General features: G+C 34.9%; 1 protein-coding gene across 1 annotated transcript in view; it reads right to left on the reverse strand.

Annotated features, from left to right (window-relative positions):
* The window catches only part of SLF1 (SMC5-SMC6 complex localization factor 1), a 68053-nt gene continuing 50039 nt past the window's right edge, over positions 1 to 18014 (reverse strand). The window contains exons 12-17 of the mRNA XM_044657651.1: positions 8894 to 9039; positions 7740 to 7903; positions 6518 to 6642; positions 4343 to 4435; positions 3670 to 3852; positions 1 to 488 (exon numbers count right to left, since the gene is read on the reverse strand). Of these exons, the coding sequence (XP_044513586.1) occupies positions 1 to 488; positions 3670 to 3852; positions 4343 to 4435; positions 6518 to 6642; positions 7740 to 7903; positions 8894 to 9039 (1199 nt within the window). The remainder of the gene's footprint in view (positions 489 to 3669; positions 3853 to 4342; positions 4436 to 6517; positions 6643 to 7739; positions 7904 to 8893; positions 9040 to 18014) is intronic.

Consider the following 18014-nt stretch of genomic DNA (forward strand, 5'->3'; position numbering starts at 1 on the left):
TTAACTAGTACCATGAAAAGTCTGTGCTTGATTTATCATAGTTTTTAGCGTCATCAGTAAGGCCTGTGTCTGAACTCCAGAAAACACTTCCAAGTTCTTAGGTATCTCCTTAAGGAGACTTGGGAGCTTCTCTAATGTTACGAGATTTTGAGAGTAGAGATCCATGATCCAGTCATTATGGAGACGAGTAGCATCCTTGCGGGTTCTAGGAGAGGTAAACAGTCTTCCATGTAGATGCGCTAACTCCTTAAAAACAGAGAAGTTTGAGAACAAGTCGAATATAGAACAAAAATTCAATAGCATTCTACTAAGTAAGAATGAGCCGAATTCGATCTGCTGGTGGTAGAAATGTTCCTCTGCCTGTGCATGGTCTTCGGTGGAACTTTTGATTTGTAGGACAGCCAGGAGGTCTTCTTTCACTTGGGGAGCTAACACATAATCCAAAGGTAGTTTTCCTTTAGAAGTCCTTTGTTGGAGGAGCACCGAGCCTGGAAAAGTGATGCAAAGTGCTAAGTAACATTTACAGCTAGTGTTGGTACTAACTTGGATGGATATAATTAGTCAAGGCATATTAGAAGAAAAAAATTCATGTCAATTACTTAATCTGAAGAAGGCATAAGTGTATATTTGCATTAGTTTACAATTGACCTAGCAGGGTACAAATAAAAAAGATTTTTAGAAACTAGAAACTGATGTTAAAAAATGATGCTGCTCCCAAGACGACATTAAAGTCTCTCCTAAGCATGATTCCTTTCATGAGTATATACACATACACACACCAACATATACACGAAAGATAAAATACAAACTCATTATCCTGGTATTTAGGGGCCTACACAATTTGGCTCCCACTTACTTCTACACCCCTTATTTCATTTACTTCTACACCCCTTATTTCATAATATTCCCTTTCAACTCTGTATGTACTGAAGTGAAACTAAACAAATAGTTGGATCTGATATTCCACGTGATCTTTGTCCATTTGCACAAGCCTTTCTTCACACTAAGAATATCTTTTCCTTCTCGTTTCCATCTTTATTTCAGCTTCAACTTGGGCATTATTTCTATGAGAGCTTCCCTGATTTCCTCCCCAACATAGTACCAACTGTTGGTAATCCTTCTCTCTTCAGTTTTGCCTCTTTTTACATATGTATCCTCCAAATAGAATGTAAGCACCTTGAGGGAAAAAGCTATTAATTTTTTGTCTTTTAATCCCAGTACCTAGCATAGAGCCATGAACATACCCAAAATATGTGCTTAACAAATTGGTTCAACTGGAAATTAGTTTGGTATGTGAGAAATATGCTTAAAAATCCTGACCCACGTAGGATGACCCCTGATAACAAACTGCCCATAAGGAAACTCAATAACAGCAAAGGAACTTGAAGTCTAGAAAAAAGTGTGCCGCTCTTCAATAGTACCATGTCTTTCATGGCCCAGCTTGAATGTGTGGCAATAGTGATCAAAAATGAAAAAGAAAAATAAAAAAACTCAAACAATGAACGGCCCCAAATTAAGAGTCCATTACATCTCTCTAGTCAAACTTTCATATTTTCCTGCTTTGAAAAATACTGCAGCCCTCTCCATCCCAATCCCTGGGAGGACTGGTGGTAGCACAGGTGAAATATGAGAGCAGCAGAATATCAACAATGTTGTATTTGGTTAAACTTCAGTAAACAAATGGTAAGCAACCGATCTGTTTCATGGACTGTGCCAGGTTTAACTTTTATGCATTTCAACATTAGGAAAACAACTGTTATAGAGCTAAAAAATATTTTTTTCCTTTTTAAGGTAGTGGCAAAGTAAAAATACAAAATTCATGACCTAATCATATGTCAGCAATATTTATACTTATGTAAAATACTGTTTTTAGAAGGAAAAGAAGCTCTTAGTTAATTTTTTTTGTTTTTAAAAATACAGTTTCATCTTCAACATAATTAGATATATACACATATATACATATGTATGCATATATGTAAATATAACACAATAAATGCAACAAGATTAACGTCTCGATTAAGGTAAAAAGGCATTTTGGAATACTGTATTGTTTTGCAGTGTGCTGAATAAATAATTTAAAAATAAACCAAATTAAAAATAATACCAAAACAAACCAAAGAAAAAGATGGTGACATTTCAAAGTTCTTAGGGAAATAATAAAAAAAAAAGTACTCCATCTGACTTCTACTAAGCCTGAGTGAATCCACAATGAATGTATAGTTTCTGCTGTGGTGGTGTCAAACTCTCTGACAGGCCCAAATCTAGAATGTGACAAAGGCTAAGACAAGACTGGAGTAGCTAGAGGTCCTTGATGAATGCAACTGCAAGTAGGTCCCCCCCTTAGGGCCAGAAAACCATCCTTTTCATATTCTTCTTTAAGAGTTTTGGAAAAATGCACATCTGTTAGTATAATTTCATTCTCTACCAGAAAGTTAAGTTTACTCTGTCACACTGGTACATTGATTCTTACATCACTTGAACCAATTGGAGAGAGGGCAAGTATTGGCTTGACATGTCAAATACAAGATTTGGTAGATAGAACACCTGGAAGATAGTACATTGAGATTCAGTAGATACATAGTACAAGAAGAATATAGAAGAGTCCAGGAAAGCATCAATTGTAAGACAGTGTCAGCACAATAGACACACAGGGCAGCCTTTAGGGGGCAGGAGAAGCCTATAAATAACTAGAAGTCTTAGGATGCTAGTTTTGCCCTTTTTTTAAGGGGGATATAGTTAATAGATATCCAAATGCAGAACACTTTTGTATTTTCATAAAGACATGAATGTTTTATCTACTAAAAATATCATACACTTGAATTTAATCAGGCACATGTGAAAGCTAATAGGAAATATATACATATTAAAAATACACACACTCAAATATATATATGTATATATATATATATACACACACACACATTCTTGTTTGCTTCCCTTTGTTCCCCCCAACATACATACATTTTTTTAATGTTTGGATCTAAAATTTATGCTATCCAGCTCGAACCGAATAGTGTGTCACTAAAAAGGCAGAGGATTGTTGAGAGCACTGATCATAAATCAGTACAGAGAATGGTTTGTTAAAGTATAATCCATTCACTCCCAACCCAAAATTTCCAACCAGCATTTCTCACAATTACGAAATCCTCACTTTAATTCATTTATCAATTTGGTTGATTTGACAAAATATTATTAATGCTGAAAATAATTTTAGTGAGATATAAGAAAATGTTAAAAAATAAAATTAGTCAAGTCAGTAGCAAATTAGAAGAAAAGCAGGGATATTAAAGAAATCTATAGAGTAACAGCTAAACATATACATCCATTTACTAACAAACCTTTAAGAATTGACAACCCCATCAAAAAACCAGACTAGACTTTAAATACATTCTTTTTCAAAGCCCACATACTCATTTCACAAGTGTATTCTGCTACATTGGTTTAAACAACAGTTTTGATATAATGAATAAATGTACAGATAAAAAAACCCTTTTATCCACATTGACAAAATGGTGCTTATTTTCAAAAGGAGACCTTTTTTTTCTTTCTTTGTATTTTTTAAAGGCGATCCTTCTTTATGGAAGCTAAAAAGGAAGTGTTATCAACTTCTGAGGGATTCATCAAAAATTGGATAATTTCTGAAAACCAGTTTAGCATAAATGCACTCACCCCCATGCTGGAGTAGCAGCTTGCCAATTTCTACATGTCCGTTTGACAGTGCATCATGCAAAGGAGTCACCCCGTCCACTTGAGTGAGCAGATCTACCTCTGGACAACGCTGCAAAATTTCCTGGACACACACTGTGTTGCCATGGTTACAGGCTTCATGCAAAGGCGTCCAGCCAGCATAGTCTGAATTAGAAATCAAGGGAAGTTTTAAAACAGCAAAAGTAGGAGTTATTCAATGGTAAAGTAGATCTATCTTGTTTTTCTCTCCAGCATAACTCTCCAACATATAATTCACTACCAAAAGGTTCCTTTTATACACTTGCTCAGGCTATATAATTGTACCTCTAAAGTAGAAAAAAGGATCTAAATGATGATTATTTTCCAAATTAGCTTGGAGATCCAACCACAAATATGGATAACGATAATGATTTTTTCCCTCTTATATAGATTCGGTTATAATCTATTCTCCCCTCCCTTCCTCCCCATCTCCGCCCTTCTCCCCCTGCTCTCCCACCTTAACATTCTTGGTTTCAGTAATGACTCAATACCATAAAATAAAAAGTACAGTTAGATTTCCTTGTATTTTTTCCCTAATGTTGGCAAACAACTATTTTATAATGCAAAATTAGGATTATCCAAAGATTTGATTAGACAGTGAAGATTCAGAACTTACCTTTAACATTAATGTCTGTTCCTGGCAAAGAGAGAAGAAGAATCAATTTCTCCACTTGGTTATTTATGCAAGCTCTATGCAGGGCTGTCTCTCCTACCATAAAAAATTAATAGATTATTCCAGAGAAGGAAAGATATAAACTAAAGGAAATAATCAGAATGCATGGAACTAGGCATTCTGGCTCTGTGCCAAAACAGTCAAATAATGGATAAGATTTCCCTTTTTGTCCAGGTTAAATATTTTTTAGGATTTTTTAAAAACGTGTGGAGGAACAACAAAAAAAAAAAAACATAAAAAAAAATCTCACAACCCACAGAGCTTCTGTTCCATCAGAGATCCAGCAATGAAATTCTACTGCAAATGGTTTAACACAGAAATTATCTCCCCTTAGTTCAAGGTTTAAAGCTTCAATCCCACTATAAAAGCTCTGAATGATCACAGAACACCAAAAATACTGGGTTTTGAAGCAATAAAAGTTTAGAGTGCAGTTGCCCTCTCTTAAATTTATTCATGAACCTACGTTAAATGTATGGCTCTTTTTACACAGCATTTATAGCTTAATTCAAATGAATGTTTCTGGCTAAGCACGAGTGCCTCTACACACTCAAGTATAATTCAGAACTTCAAATCCATTAACAGATGGTTTGCTGCTTCTCAATAGGCTGTCTGGCTTGGCTACAGCAGCACAGAAAGGGAAAAATGAAGGAATCTTAATATAAACACACACACACACATACACACAGACACACACACACACACACACACACACACACACACACACACACACACACTAAGGGGGGAAAAACCCTAGTACCATTTAAAGCTTAAACAAGGGTGACAAATAGAATTGCAAGGTCTTAAAATCTACATTTTACAGAAGGAGTGCAATTAATGCATGCAAGGTAAAATCAAGTCATATCGACATCTCTGTTGTCACTAAGTGATTATAATGAACAAGAACCAGACTATGAACTTGATGCAAGGAGGATAAAAGAAGTTATTGCAATGCCACACAGACAAGAAATCAAATACAAACTGCATATGTAGCTAAAGTTAATTTTCTCTCTTGCTGAGATAATGTAGCACATTTTTACAGGGTTTAGATTCATGGTACACACCCCTAAATAGCTCTTTTCAGCTTCTGCAAGTATTTCTATGGGAAAATTCCTCTTATATGCACACAGAGAAAAAAAAGACAGTTAGAATTTTTCTATTATTTTTCAATTCTCTTTCTCCTAGCCCCAATTCTTTCTGCTGTTCAGTTTGTTCTAGTCATTCATATCCATTTTATCTTCTGAAACAATAAAACAAATAAAGAGGACATTGCTTTTGGAAATTAATGAATTTTATTAATAAATCACTCTTCTTATATTTTGAACAAAATGGACAATTATTTGGCATCTTGTGACACATAATTAGGAATTTATAGTATGTTGAAAGATTAGTTCAAGAGTTTCTTTGCCAATATTGTTCCAGATATCCCATGGGGGTCATGATAATAAACATATTTGTATTAGATGCATGATACTTAAAATATAGACCATAAACAAAAAGATGTGGCAAATGATTTGGCCAGTTACAGCCTCAAGTAAGGTATATTTTATTAAATTTGTGTCATAAGTGGAGCCTGAATGAATTATGGTCATGTTATTTCATCCTTTAGGTACTTAGATGCTAGCATAGTTAGGACTAAAAGCCAAACACATTTCATAGTCTGGGCTCAATGCCTGGAAGAAAAGAGTCCATATGCTTAACACAGCTATGTAACATAGCCTGCTCCCCAGTCTTTGTTCACAAAATGTCTAGGACTGAAAGACATGAAGACTGAATTATACTTTCAAATCAGAAGACGCCGATCCTAAGCAACACAGGTTGAGGTGGATTAGCAAAGTAAGGCGGGCAAGTCTGGAATGAGCTCACATAAGCTACATACTGTGTTTAATATTTGGAGAAGTAGAGGGAGAAGAGAAGAGAAGGAATGTGCTATTATACTAAGTATAATCTTTTCATTAATGACATTTTAAGAAAAATAACATGCTATCCAAGAAGGTATTTCTTGGATGCAGGCCAACATTTTAGCTCAGGCTTTCATCAGGGCAAGTGTATTAAACTTGCAAGCAATGACTACAACCATGAAAAGTTCTTAGCATACATTAATTTAGATACTTCGAATACCTTTTAAATTGGTCTTGTGAAAATTCATTTTTGGAAGCAAAGAGTGGTAATTCTCTTTGGAATGTGACAATTCTCCTTCAGATTTCTTTTGCAACCTTTTTAATGACAAGGAATGTCTCAGCTCACTAAAAGAAAAATAAGAAATTATGAAGGCTTCTGTTTGGCTGATGCATGTTCAACATACATTAGATTGTAAAATGTTTTAAACATCTTCTTAGTCATAAATTTCCCCCATCATTTAAATCCATATTTTATGTCTTTTGGTATGTCACTTATCCCAACAGCCTCAACATATACCTTGGTATGTATATATATGTATACACATGGTATTTTTCACTTTGCTGAAAGAGTCACCTGTGACTCTTGGAGAAGTTCATAAACATGACATAGCCAATAAATAGGGAAGAAATAGGACAAATTTGATACAAGGGAAAAATTATGGTTAGAAGCTAGATGTTCTCCTTTAGTTTCTCAACTCTGTGGCACTCTTTTCCTTCATCATCATCATCATCATCATCATCATCATCATCATCATCATCATCATCATCATCATGATGTAAGTGACAACAACAATAGTGACAGCTAATATTTATTTAGCACTTTAACACTTGCAAAGTGCTTTACGTATAACATATTCATAACAACTCTGTGAGGTAGGTGCTATTATTTATCATCCCTGAGTTAAGGGACTTCCCCAGGATCATAGAGATAGTAAGTGTCTGAGGCAAAACATTCTATTATCAAAGCTCCATTTCAGTAGAAGCAAGCTTTGTGCATTTTCTAAATGTTTCTCTTTTTGGAAAATATTCCAAGTTTACATAGTATCTAATGTGATGTTAAGGATACATGTAGGATTTATGATGCGGTCACCTACATTACTAGTCAGACATTCTGAAGCTGAAACTTTGCAGTATCTTAAGCAACAGATAAAGTGCATACATATCATTATGTATGTGGTGGTAATCATGAAATCAGACAAAAAGCTGTGTAAAGCAGTCATTTGGTGAACGATTTCATTTCTCCTGGGAAACATTTCGCCCCAATACTAAGGAAATGGATGTGCATCAATGTATGTACATATGAAGAACGGGGAAAAAACTTTATAGGTTTAGAAATAGGCTTTCTGTCAGTCAGCAGGATGCACAAGCTGACCACTCCAGGTCATGAGAAGTTCAAGGTGTGTCAGGGCAGAAGTTTCAGTGATGCTTTAGGTTTTACTTACGGTGCCTCAGGCAAGACATTGACTTGGTTCTGATCACCATCACTTAACATCTTCAATGCCCTCTGAGAGTTGGGGCCATCCCAATGTCCCATTTTCTTCCGTTTCTGCCCCTTTCTTGGTTCAAGTATATTAATTTTTCCCAATGCAGGTAAATAAGCACATACCTGTTGCAAAATAACATCATAATATTACTTTCATGATCCTCTGTATGGCAATAGGAAGTCTGAAAATTGTTACCTGACCATTTCCCACAAAAATTTGGGCTTATCCTTTCTGTTGTCTGTATGGCTGCCCTCTACCTTAAACCTGTTAAAAAGATGAAGATGATTGCTAAAATGACTATTCCACATCATTAAACCAATACCATGTGGATGACAAGAGGAAAAATGCCTGGATGCAAATAACTGTTCTTTCCTAATTTAATTTTTTTGGCATTATGCTTATTCATAAAAGCTTCTTTGATTAGTCTTATGCTTAGCGTGTTATGTTGCTTTTGCATAATTTATTTATCAAAAAAGCCATCTGATTTATGTACAATTGGTATTTTGCCATTTCAATTCTGATTATGCATTTGTGCATTAGGAAACAAGTCTGGTGTAAGACATACAATAATGGGTGTGCAAATCTATGAAAGGCAAAGAAATGTTGTAAAACAGAGGATTTTGTCCAACCAAATTGCATAAACAAGTATGTCTGATTCTCATTTCTTTGTGGAACTGCTTGAAAGCATTTAATAATAACCAAAGATGGGCCAGTAATAATGTTGGCAAGATTTAGATAAAGAACTTTGGACTAAAAGCATCTCTAAGTGATTGTTAGAGTGGCTTTGAATTTTTTACAAGTAACTTTATTTTAAATATTAGGTATTATATGGAATTATTCATTCATATGTCTAATCTTTGATCTTTTTAAAAATAATAGTATTGTATAACATAGAGAATGGGAAGAAAAGGTTTTTGTGTTCCTAGAGCAGAGATTTAAACATTCTAAATTCTGTAATTAAAATTTTTCCCTTCACTAATTTTTCCATCTTTGAGGGGAATAACCAGTGCACAACCAAATGTTGGAAATGCATGAATTAATATTAGTAATGAATTAAACCGATTATATTGATGCCTTAGAAATTAAACAGATTTGAGTAGAAGAGTGTTTACCATTTTCTGAAGAGAGAGTGGTTCAGGAGAAATACTGATACAGCTCTGTAAACATGACTTTTTAAAGACTGATTCTGCAATGAACATTTGAAGCCAGGATGAAGAGAAGGAATTAATGAAACTTTCTAACTCTTGTGAAGAAAAATCTGAAACAAGTAAAAAAACAAGTAAAAAAAGTACAACAAACATGTTAAAGTGTCTTCTAGGTATATACAATCACTACACATAGCAGACCTGATCATTAGATAGCTAGGTTTTCCTAAGACAGAATTCTTCTTTTGGAGAGATCATAGTTCAAAGAAGAATGGATCTTAAGTCAGAATATACCTATACACATGACAAACCTGTACAGTGAAATTAGCTATCAGGGTCTTCTGTGTTTGCCTCTCCTGACTAAATATCTTTTTTTTTTTTCCTTCTACTGATCTTTTATGACATAATCTCAAAAGACCTTCACTGTCTTCACTGACCTCCCCTTGGATACACTTTAATTTATCTGTGTCCTTCCTATTATGAAACTCAGAACAGAACAAAGTACTGAAAATATGATCTGAATAGCATTCTCTAGTAGAGCTAGAACATATCACCCCCCTTATCCTGGAGCTATACCTCTCAATGAAGCCTTGCTTCCAGTCATTTTTTCAATTGTGTCCAACTCTTCATGACCCCATTCGGGGTTTTCTTGGCAAAGGGACTGGAGTGATTTTCTATCTCCTTCTCCACCTCCTTTTTCAGGGTTAAGTGATTTGCCCAGGGGTCACACAGCTATTGTCTGAGGCTGCATTTGAACTTAGGTCTTCCTGACTCTAGGCCCAGCACTTTACTACACCACCTAGCTGCAAAATGAAGCTTATGATTGTATTAATTTTTTTTACTTCCATTTTAGACTGTTTACTCTTCTCTCTTGTTCATTCCACCTCTATACCCCTTTTCTCATGTTTCCATCTATATCCTCCATTCTCCTTAGTTCAAGTCCTTATCATCTCTCACCTTGAATATTGTACCTACCTCCTGCCTTGTCTCCCTACTTCTCATCTGTCCACACTCCAAGCCTTCCTTTTCATGTATGCCAAAATAATCTTCTGGCCTTGACTCTGCTCTCCTTTATAGATTTATTTCCTATTATAGTCTGCATTATGATAGCTAACTTCACTGTACATTTTCATGACTGTGTTTCCTATCTCTCAGGGCTTGTACTTAATCCCTCTTCACTCCCATATAAACCATTATCTACATTCAAGGCTCAGCTTAGTACCACTAGAGTACTAGTGTTCTTTCTCTCTTTAAAATACCTTTCATTTTCTTAAGTAAATTCACATGCTGATTTTCCTGATTCATTGTGAACTCTTTTAGGGAAGGGGCTAATTTTTTTCTTCCCCTGTATTTCCAAGCATCCATCATCTGAGTTTGTATGTATAGTAGAATATAATTTAATTCTTAGTAACTTAGACCTAAATCACTACTATATACATATAAACACATACACACAGGGTAAATTTTTTATTCAGTGTTTCATTATAGGTTGTTTTTAAAAAAAATTTCTCTTAATATTTGATTTCTTGACATTTATAGTACCGAGGCTTTTCAAAGTAACTTGGACATATGCTGATAATCCTCCTCAGATCTTCCTGATTCCAGGCCTAGTGTTCTAACCAGGGCTCTACCTAGCTGCCCCTAGCCCTGATATCATTATCAATGAATCCACTGTTTGTGTTTTGCATTCATGTATGACAGACCATATTCTTCCTACTTTTTGAATCCCCAGAGCTTAGCACAGTGCCTAACATTTAGTAGATGCTTAACAAACGCTAGATGACGACTCAAAGAGTTGGTATGGGATAAGATCAAGGATATGAATATGGAGGTAAGCCTTGGCAAAGAGGTTAATTTCATTCTTAGAGTAGAATAAAGGAAAAGAAAACAGAAGACACTTAAGATAGGGTGCTTTCTTTTGCTCAGAGATTTGAATAAGGGGGAAAGAATACAACCTGATGGTTTTTGAGGTATAGAAGAGGGCAAAAGAAGGTGTTCAAAGTGGATAATATCATTTTTATCAGTGGAGTAGGAAGTGAAGTAGATCAGTAATCCAGGGATGAATAAAAGATTTGATATGCAACAATAAGTAAGCCCAATGGAGAGTAGATAAGATGAATTTGTAATGTAACATAAATCTGTGATCATGGAACACAGATTGAGAGCCATAAGAGATCTTAGAAGCCATTAAGTCCAATCTACTTTTAGACTTTTTCCAGATGAGAAGACTGAGTTTTAAAGAAGTTGGCACAATTGTATGCCTTTCTCTGGCAGCACTGAGAATCATGGTAGTAGGAAGAGAGGCATGATTAACACTATTTCCGTCAAGCACAGTTTCTTAGTCAACTACAAGGTCAATGTGTTGTAGAAAAGCAGAGCCAGATCAGGGATGACAGAGTGGGAGAATAGTGAAGGGAAAAAGAGGAAAAACCAATAAAAAATGACTAAAAGAATGGAAAAGACATCTAATGAGAAAGGACATAGGAATAGAGATCATTAGCTTGAGTAAGAAATAGCTGAAAGTCATTTTCCAATTGAAAAGAATGATATGTTATGTTAAATTATGTTATGTTGTTATGTTATGTTATGTTATGTGTTATAGAAAAGATGGTGACCAACTCTTTTCCATCTTTATTCAAGTCAGAAAAGAGAGGAAATGAACTTATACTCCCTCCAAACAAGAAATTTAGGTTAAAGAGATACTTTAAAAATTATTTGGAAATAGTATGAAGAATCTCTTCTTGTAGTTTTTAGAAACAAGATAGAATCTCATCTGCTTGGAGCCGAGTTAAGCCTAACCTGACAGTAGGGAAGAATGATGGATTTAGGTCAGCTTCAAATATACGTTCTAATCTTATGGTTATATTAAAAAAATAAATTTAAAGATCCAACAAATGCCACTAAAAATTCAGTCAATTGTATTTGAGTACTATTATATGGATGCTTTGTTTACCTATAATGAGAAAGACTATTGTTACCTGTCCAAAGGAAAGTTACAGCAGTACTAAGAGGTCAATTCTAACATCATTATTAATGACCTAATAGAAGCAAATCAAAGATTTATTAACTCTGTATATTCAGCAAAACTGGAAAGCAGGGCAAAGGAATGTGAAAATGCCAGTTAGAAATAGAGAATTAAATTAAACTTTTTTTCAAATCAAGTCAAGTTTTCCCAGAGGGAGGGAGGAAATCCTGACACTAAAGAAGATGTGAAGAATATGAAGGAAAGTAGTATTGACAAAAAAGAAATAATAGGGAGCAACTTCTCAGTCTTCTATAATAAAAAAGCAGAAGTTAAGAAAGCAACCTGAAAGACTTGGTTTGGCCATAATGGAACATTATGACATAAAAAATGGACACATAAGATAATACATGTATAACCCAGTGGAATTGCTTGTCAGCTTTGAGAGGCAAGAAGGAAGAGGAAGGAGAGAACATAAATCATGTACCCATGGAAAAATATTTAAAAAATAAAATCACATAAAAAAATGAATGCATAAGAAAGACTGATCCTATATATTTACTCAAAGAAAGTTGCTGTTCACTTATATTAATTATTGATTCATTTTCCAGCCCTTGAGTAAGAATAAGCACGATTGAATGGTAAATGAAAGCCAACAAAAAAAAATATTAAAATAGAGAGCAAGTAACTAGAGTCATTTTTGGAGTGCTTATTAAAATATTCCAAAGGATTAATCTCCCTTCCAATCTTGACTCACCAGACATTATTGATTAAAAAACACTACAAGCTCTGACTTTAAATGTTGATAAAACAGAAGACTGAAATGAAATTTAAACCTCTTTCAAAAGCAAAATAAGGAAATCATAGGATTGTAGTTCAATCCCTACTGTATCACATATTTACCCCTGTCAAAATACCATTCTTGATCATTCATATTTTGTTATGCGGTTATCTTAAACATAACACTATATATTAGAAAAGGCTAATTGTTAGCTTGTAATGTAGTGTCCAGCTATATCTTCCTTGGGACCAGGATAAAAAAAAAACAAACCCAGAGTTTTGGTAACTAAACATCATGTTCTTTGAGAATGAGAACTAACCAACATAAGACTTCTATTGTTTCTGAAGGGGGAAAACATTTAACCATCTTTAGCAAATTTAGCAAATTTACCAGGCAGCATAATGAAGGTAGATTGAATTTAACCTAGGAAATGTTAAAAAGTCATGCAACAAAAGGTATCTGTCTTTCAACTCATTCCCCAAAGAAAAAAGGAAAAAAGGAATGAGATGTAATACTTTGGCTCAAAATCTTTTATATTAAAAAAAAAAAAAAAGTCCTCTTTGGAGGAGGGGCAACCACTAATCTAAATCTTTTTTTTTTTTTAACCCTTAACTTCTGTGTATTGGCTTCTTGGTGGAAGAGTGGTGAGCAATGGGGGTCAAGTGACTTGCCCAGGGTCACACAGCTGGGAAGTGTCTGAGGCCAGATTTGAACCTAGAACCTCCTGTCTCTAGGTCTGACTCTCAATCCACTGAGCTACCACCCAGCTGCCCCCACTATCTAAAACTTGAACTCACTTTTACCTAGATTTCTATTCTAGAATTTTCTCTAAGTGCTAAGCTGCTTTACAAAACATATTCAAAAACTTTACCTTCCCCCTTTTAAGCAAAATCAAATTACCCTGAAGCATTTCTTACTGAAAAACAGTGTATTTTCCTTAAAACCTAAAGGAATTACAATTATAGAAGATTCATTTTACAAGAATCCTCAATGATATGGAAGACCAAATAAACCCTAAGTTAATTCAAGATGTGTTGGCTTGGGAAATAATTTACTGGGCTACAGAAAAAGGATCATAATGGTTGCAGAGAAATCTGGGAAAAGTCACACAAACTGATTCAGAGTGAAGTGGGTAAAACTACAAGAATAATTTATACAATAACAACAAAACTGTAAAACAAAGAACTTTTATAATATTTAAGAATTTTGATCAATGTAATGAATAACCACCCATGCTTTTGAAAGACTCTTGAAACCAAGCAACCTACTTCCTGATGGAGAAGTGATGGACCTAGAGAACAAATTGAGACATTTTTTTCTTTCCTGGCCAATGGAAGAATTTGTTTTATCTCATCATGCATGCTTGTTATAACGGTTTTGTTTTTCTTGCTTTTTCAAATGAGGGCAGAAAAGAAATGAGGGACAGAAAAAGTGGAAGTTGGGTAAAAAAAAAATGAAATTTAATTAAAAAAAAAAAAAAAGACCATAGGTGTAGAGCTGGGAGGAATCTCAGACCAGAGGCTATTTAATTTAACACTTTACAGATGAGGAGATTGAAAGTCCAGAGAGGTCAAGTGGCTTGGTGGGACCTGAATCAAGATCTCTAATTGACCAGCCACTTCTCTTCCCACTGTATCATGCTGCCTCCTAGCTAGAATTTTGATTCTGAAAGGAAAAGAGATCTAGGATAACAGCTCAAAAGTTCTCTTTATTCAACTGTCTTCCTTAAAGTGCCACCATCCGGTAGTGAAAAGAATCCTGGATTTGGACCTAAGTTAGATCAAGGTCTGAATCCAAATTTTGCTACTTCCTCCCAATATGATCCTGAGCAAGTCATTGCCCTTCTTTCTTTATTAGTTTTCATATCTATTAAATAAAGGAGTCAGATTGGATTATTTCAGATGTTCCTTCCCACTCAATATTCTGTAGATACTTTGAGATCAAATATAATCAGTTAAAAAAAAAAAAGAGGATATCTGAAGGCTAGCATTTGAAATAGAGGGAACCACATTGCTGAAAGTATCAAGGACGAAGGGTAGATAAGACCAAATGGTGAAAAAGTAGAAAGAATTATGTAGTTTCTAATCTTGGAAATGATTAAAAAAATAACATTTTATTGAAATTTTTGTTCCAATTATTACCTAAATTTCTCCCATTTCCCCACACAGAGCTATCCTATATAAAAAAGGCTTTTTTTTTTAAAGGAGAAAAGAAAAAAATCAGCCAAACTGATCAATACAGTGAAAAAAGTGTGACAATAGATGACAATCCAAACCTGTGGATCTCATCTCTGCCAAGTAGTGGGGAAAAACAGTCTTCTCCCATCTCTTGCTTGGGGCCAAGCTTATTCTTTGTATAATGTAAAGAATTATTGATAATAATAAAACATGGGGAAATGGCAAAATAAAGTTGTCCTAGGGTATTAAAAAAACTCAGGGGAAGAATAGGTAGGATCCCAAAGAATAAAATTCTATATCAGAAATCAGCTAAGGAGAAAGGTTAGAAAGGTCTTAAAGTGAAAAGCTGAAGAAACAAGAGCAAGAATTCTACTAAGGAAGGAAAGAAAAGGATTTAAAGAAATCTTTACCTAAAGATATCAATATGGATGCATTAGAAACCAATCAATTCAAATTTTTAAAGAAGATATAGAGATTCTGAGGGATTTATGGAAAAGAACGCTACCCACATCCAGAGGAAGAACTACAGGAGTGCAAACAGAAGAAAAACAACTGCTTGAACACATGGGTTGAGGCGGACATGATTGGGGATGTAGACTCGAAACTACCACACCAATGCAACTATCAACAATTTGGAAATAGGTCTTGATCAATGACACACGTTAAAACCAGTGGAAATACACATCAGCCATGGGGGGGGGGGGGTGTGCAGAGCTCGGGGTGTGAAGGGGAAAGCAAGAGCATGAATTATATAACCATGTTAACTTTTCTAAAAAATAAATATCAATAAATGTTTTAAAAAAAGATATAGAGAAAAGATGGAAGCAAGAAGAGATAAAAAAGACAAAGAAATTTATTATCTGATACTATAAGAATATCAGGTGTGATAAAACTTGACATGATTTGAAATTGGTGAGGAAAGGAAAGGACAATAGAAAAGGTGTCTTTTTTCTAAAGTGATGTTAAAGAAAAGTTGGAGATGATGGGTGACACCATGGTTCAGGGTGGATAGGCACTGAAAGCTAAAGAGAGAAAGATGTTAGAGCTCCTCAATTCTAACTTGGTTTCCATTTCCTTTGCCAAGTTGAGAAGGTTCTTTGGCCTGGAAAGTACAAAACAAAATGAGAAATAAGTAAGGAGATACTGAATGTACTCAACTATGATGATTTCAAATCCCTTTGTTAAAGGTATGCTTTCAAGGTCTAAAAAATAAAAAGATGCAACAACACGGAGAAAGGAAAACACTGTCCTAATTTTCAAATCAGAAAGAGAAGAGAGCCTGCAAGCAAAGGCATGTGCATTTGATTTGGATTCTTGGTAAAATTATAGATGGTACTGTTAAAAGGATTTTTTTTTAATGAATAATACAGGATATCATCACCACAAAGACCTACCTTGGCTTTATGAAGAATATGGCAACTACTTTTATTTATTTATTTACTGGCAAGTTTACTAATCTGCTAGGAAGGAGAATGTTGTAGATAGTTTGACTAGGTTTTAGCAAAGCATTTGATAAAGTCTTTCATGTCATTCTTATGGAAACAATGCAGTGACATGGGGTTAATGATTGTAAAGTTAGACAGATTCAGAACTGGTAGAGTGATTAAAACCAAAAAGTACTCATGAGTGATTTGAAGTCAAGTGGGAAGGTCTCCAAAGGGGGTGCATTAGAAATCTGTGCTTGGATATATCCTACTTTTTAATTAAAGAAAGGGCAATGAGGTGGCTCAGAGTGGACAGAGAACCAGGGCTCAGGGATGAGAGGTCCTGGGTTTAAATCTGGCCTCAGACACTTCCTAGCTGTGTGACCTGGGCAAGGCACTTAACCCCACTGCCTCGCTCTTCTGCCTTGGAACTAATACTTAGTATCGATTCAGAAGGTAAAGGTTTAAATTTTTTTAAATGAGAAATAAAGGAATAGATGCCACACATAAAATTTGCAGATGCCATAAAGGTAATAAATACTAGTGGACAAGTTCAGGATTCAAAAAAGATCTTGAAAGGTTTAAACAGTGGGCTGAATTGAGTAAGATGAAACTTATAAACACATGGATTAAAAAAATCAACTTATTAAGTATAAGATGGAGGCAACAGAATTAGATATTAATTTTTCTGAAAAAGATGAGTATGTATGTTAAATTAAATATGAATCAACAGTGTGATGTGAGAACCAAAAAAGTTAACATGCATTGAAAAATCTAGCTTTGAGGAATAAGAAGGTGACAGTCTTCTTGTATTTTGAACTGATGAGAGCACCTCTGAACTACTGTATTCAGCTCTGGGTAGCATGGTTTAGTGAGGACATGGATAGACCGGAGGGTTTCTGGAGGAGGACAACCAGGACAGTTATGAGTTTTGAGGGCTCAGGGATACATGATAGCTGTCTCCTAGAATGTGAAGCACTATCAAGTAGAAGTACGGTTAGATTTGTGGAGTGCTGCTTGAGGATGTAGGAGAAGGATTTTGCCAAGAGGCAGATCTAGGGTTGATGAGAAGAAACTTCTTAGCAATCACAGTTTCACTGGAGATCTTGAAGCAAAGGCTGGTTGACTCCTTGTCAGGAGATTTTTAAAGCGATGTTGTCAAATTAATGTTGTTCAGATATGGTTTAAAATAGCTATTCCCTTAAGTAATTTCCAACTTTGAAATTCTTAGACATAAATTATATATATAACATTGATAGTTTCAATTTTGATATTCATGAGAACTAGCAATTTGAAGGCTATGAATGCATACCCCCCTATTTATTGTGCTTTGCAGATATTATGAATTTTACAAATTGAAGGTTTGTGGCAAGTCTATTTTTCCAACAACATGTGCTCACATCATGTCTCTGTGTCACATTTTGGTCAATCTCACAATATTTCAAATTTTTTCATTATTATTATAATATCTGTTATGGTGATCTGTGATAAGTGATCTTTGGAGATACTACTATATGGGGGCACCTCAAACAGAGTCTGTATAAGGTGGTGAACTCTGTTGATAAATGTTGTGTGTGTTCTAATTGAAGTCTCCCTTTCCTGGGGCCCTCTTATTCCCTAAGACACAACAATATTGAAATTAGGCCATTTAATAACCACATAGTAGCTTCTAAGTTTTCAAGTGAAAGGAAGAGTCAATCAGTGAGACAAACTTCATCGTTGCCTTATTTTAAGAAATTGCTAC

Source organism: Gracilinanus agilis, chromosome 1 (assembly GCF_016433145.1).
Source record: "Gracilinanus agilis isolate LMUSP501 chromosome 1, AgileGrace, whole genome shotgun sequence".
Taxonomy (NCBI): Eukaryota; Metazoa; Chordata; class Mammalia; order Didelphimorphia; family Didelphidae; genus Gracilinanus; species Gracilinanus agilis.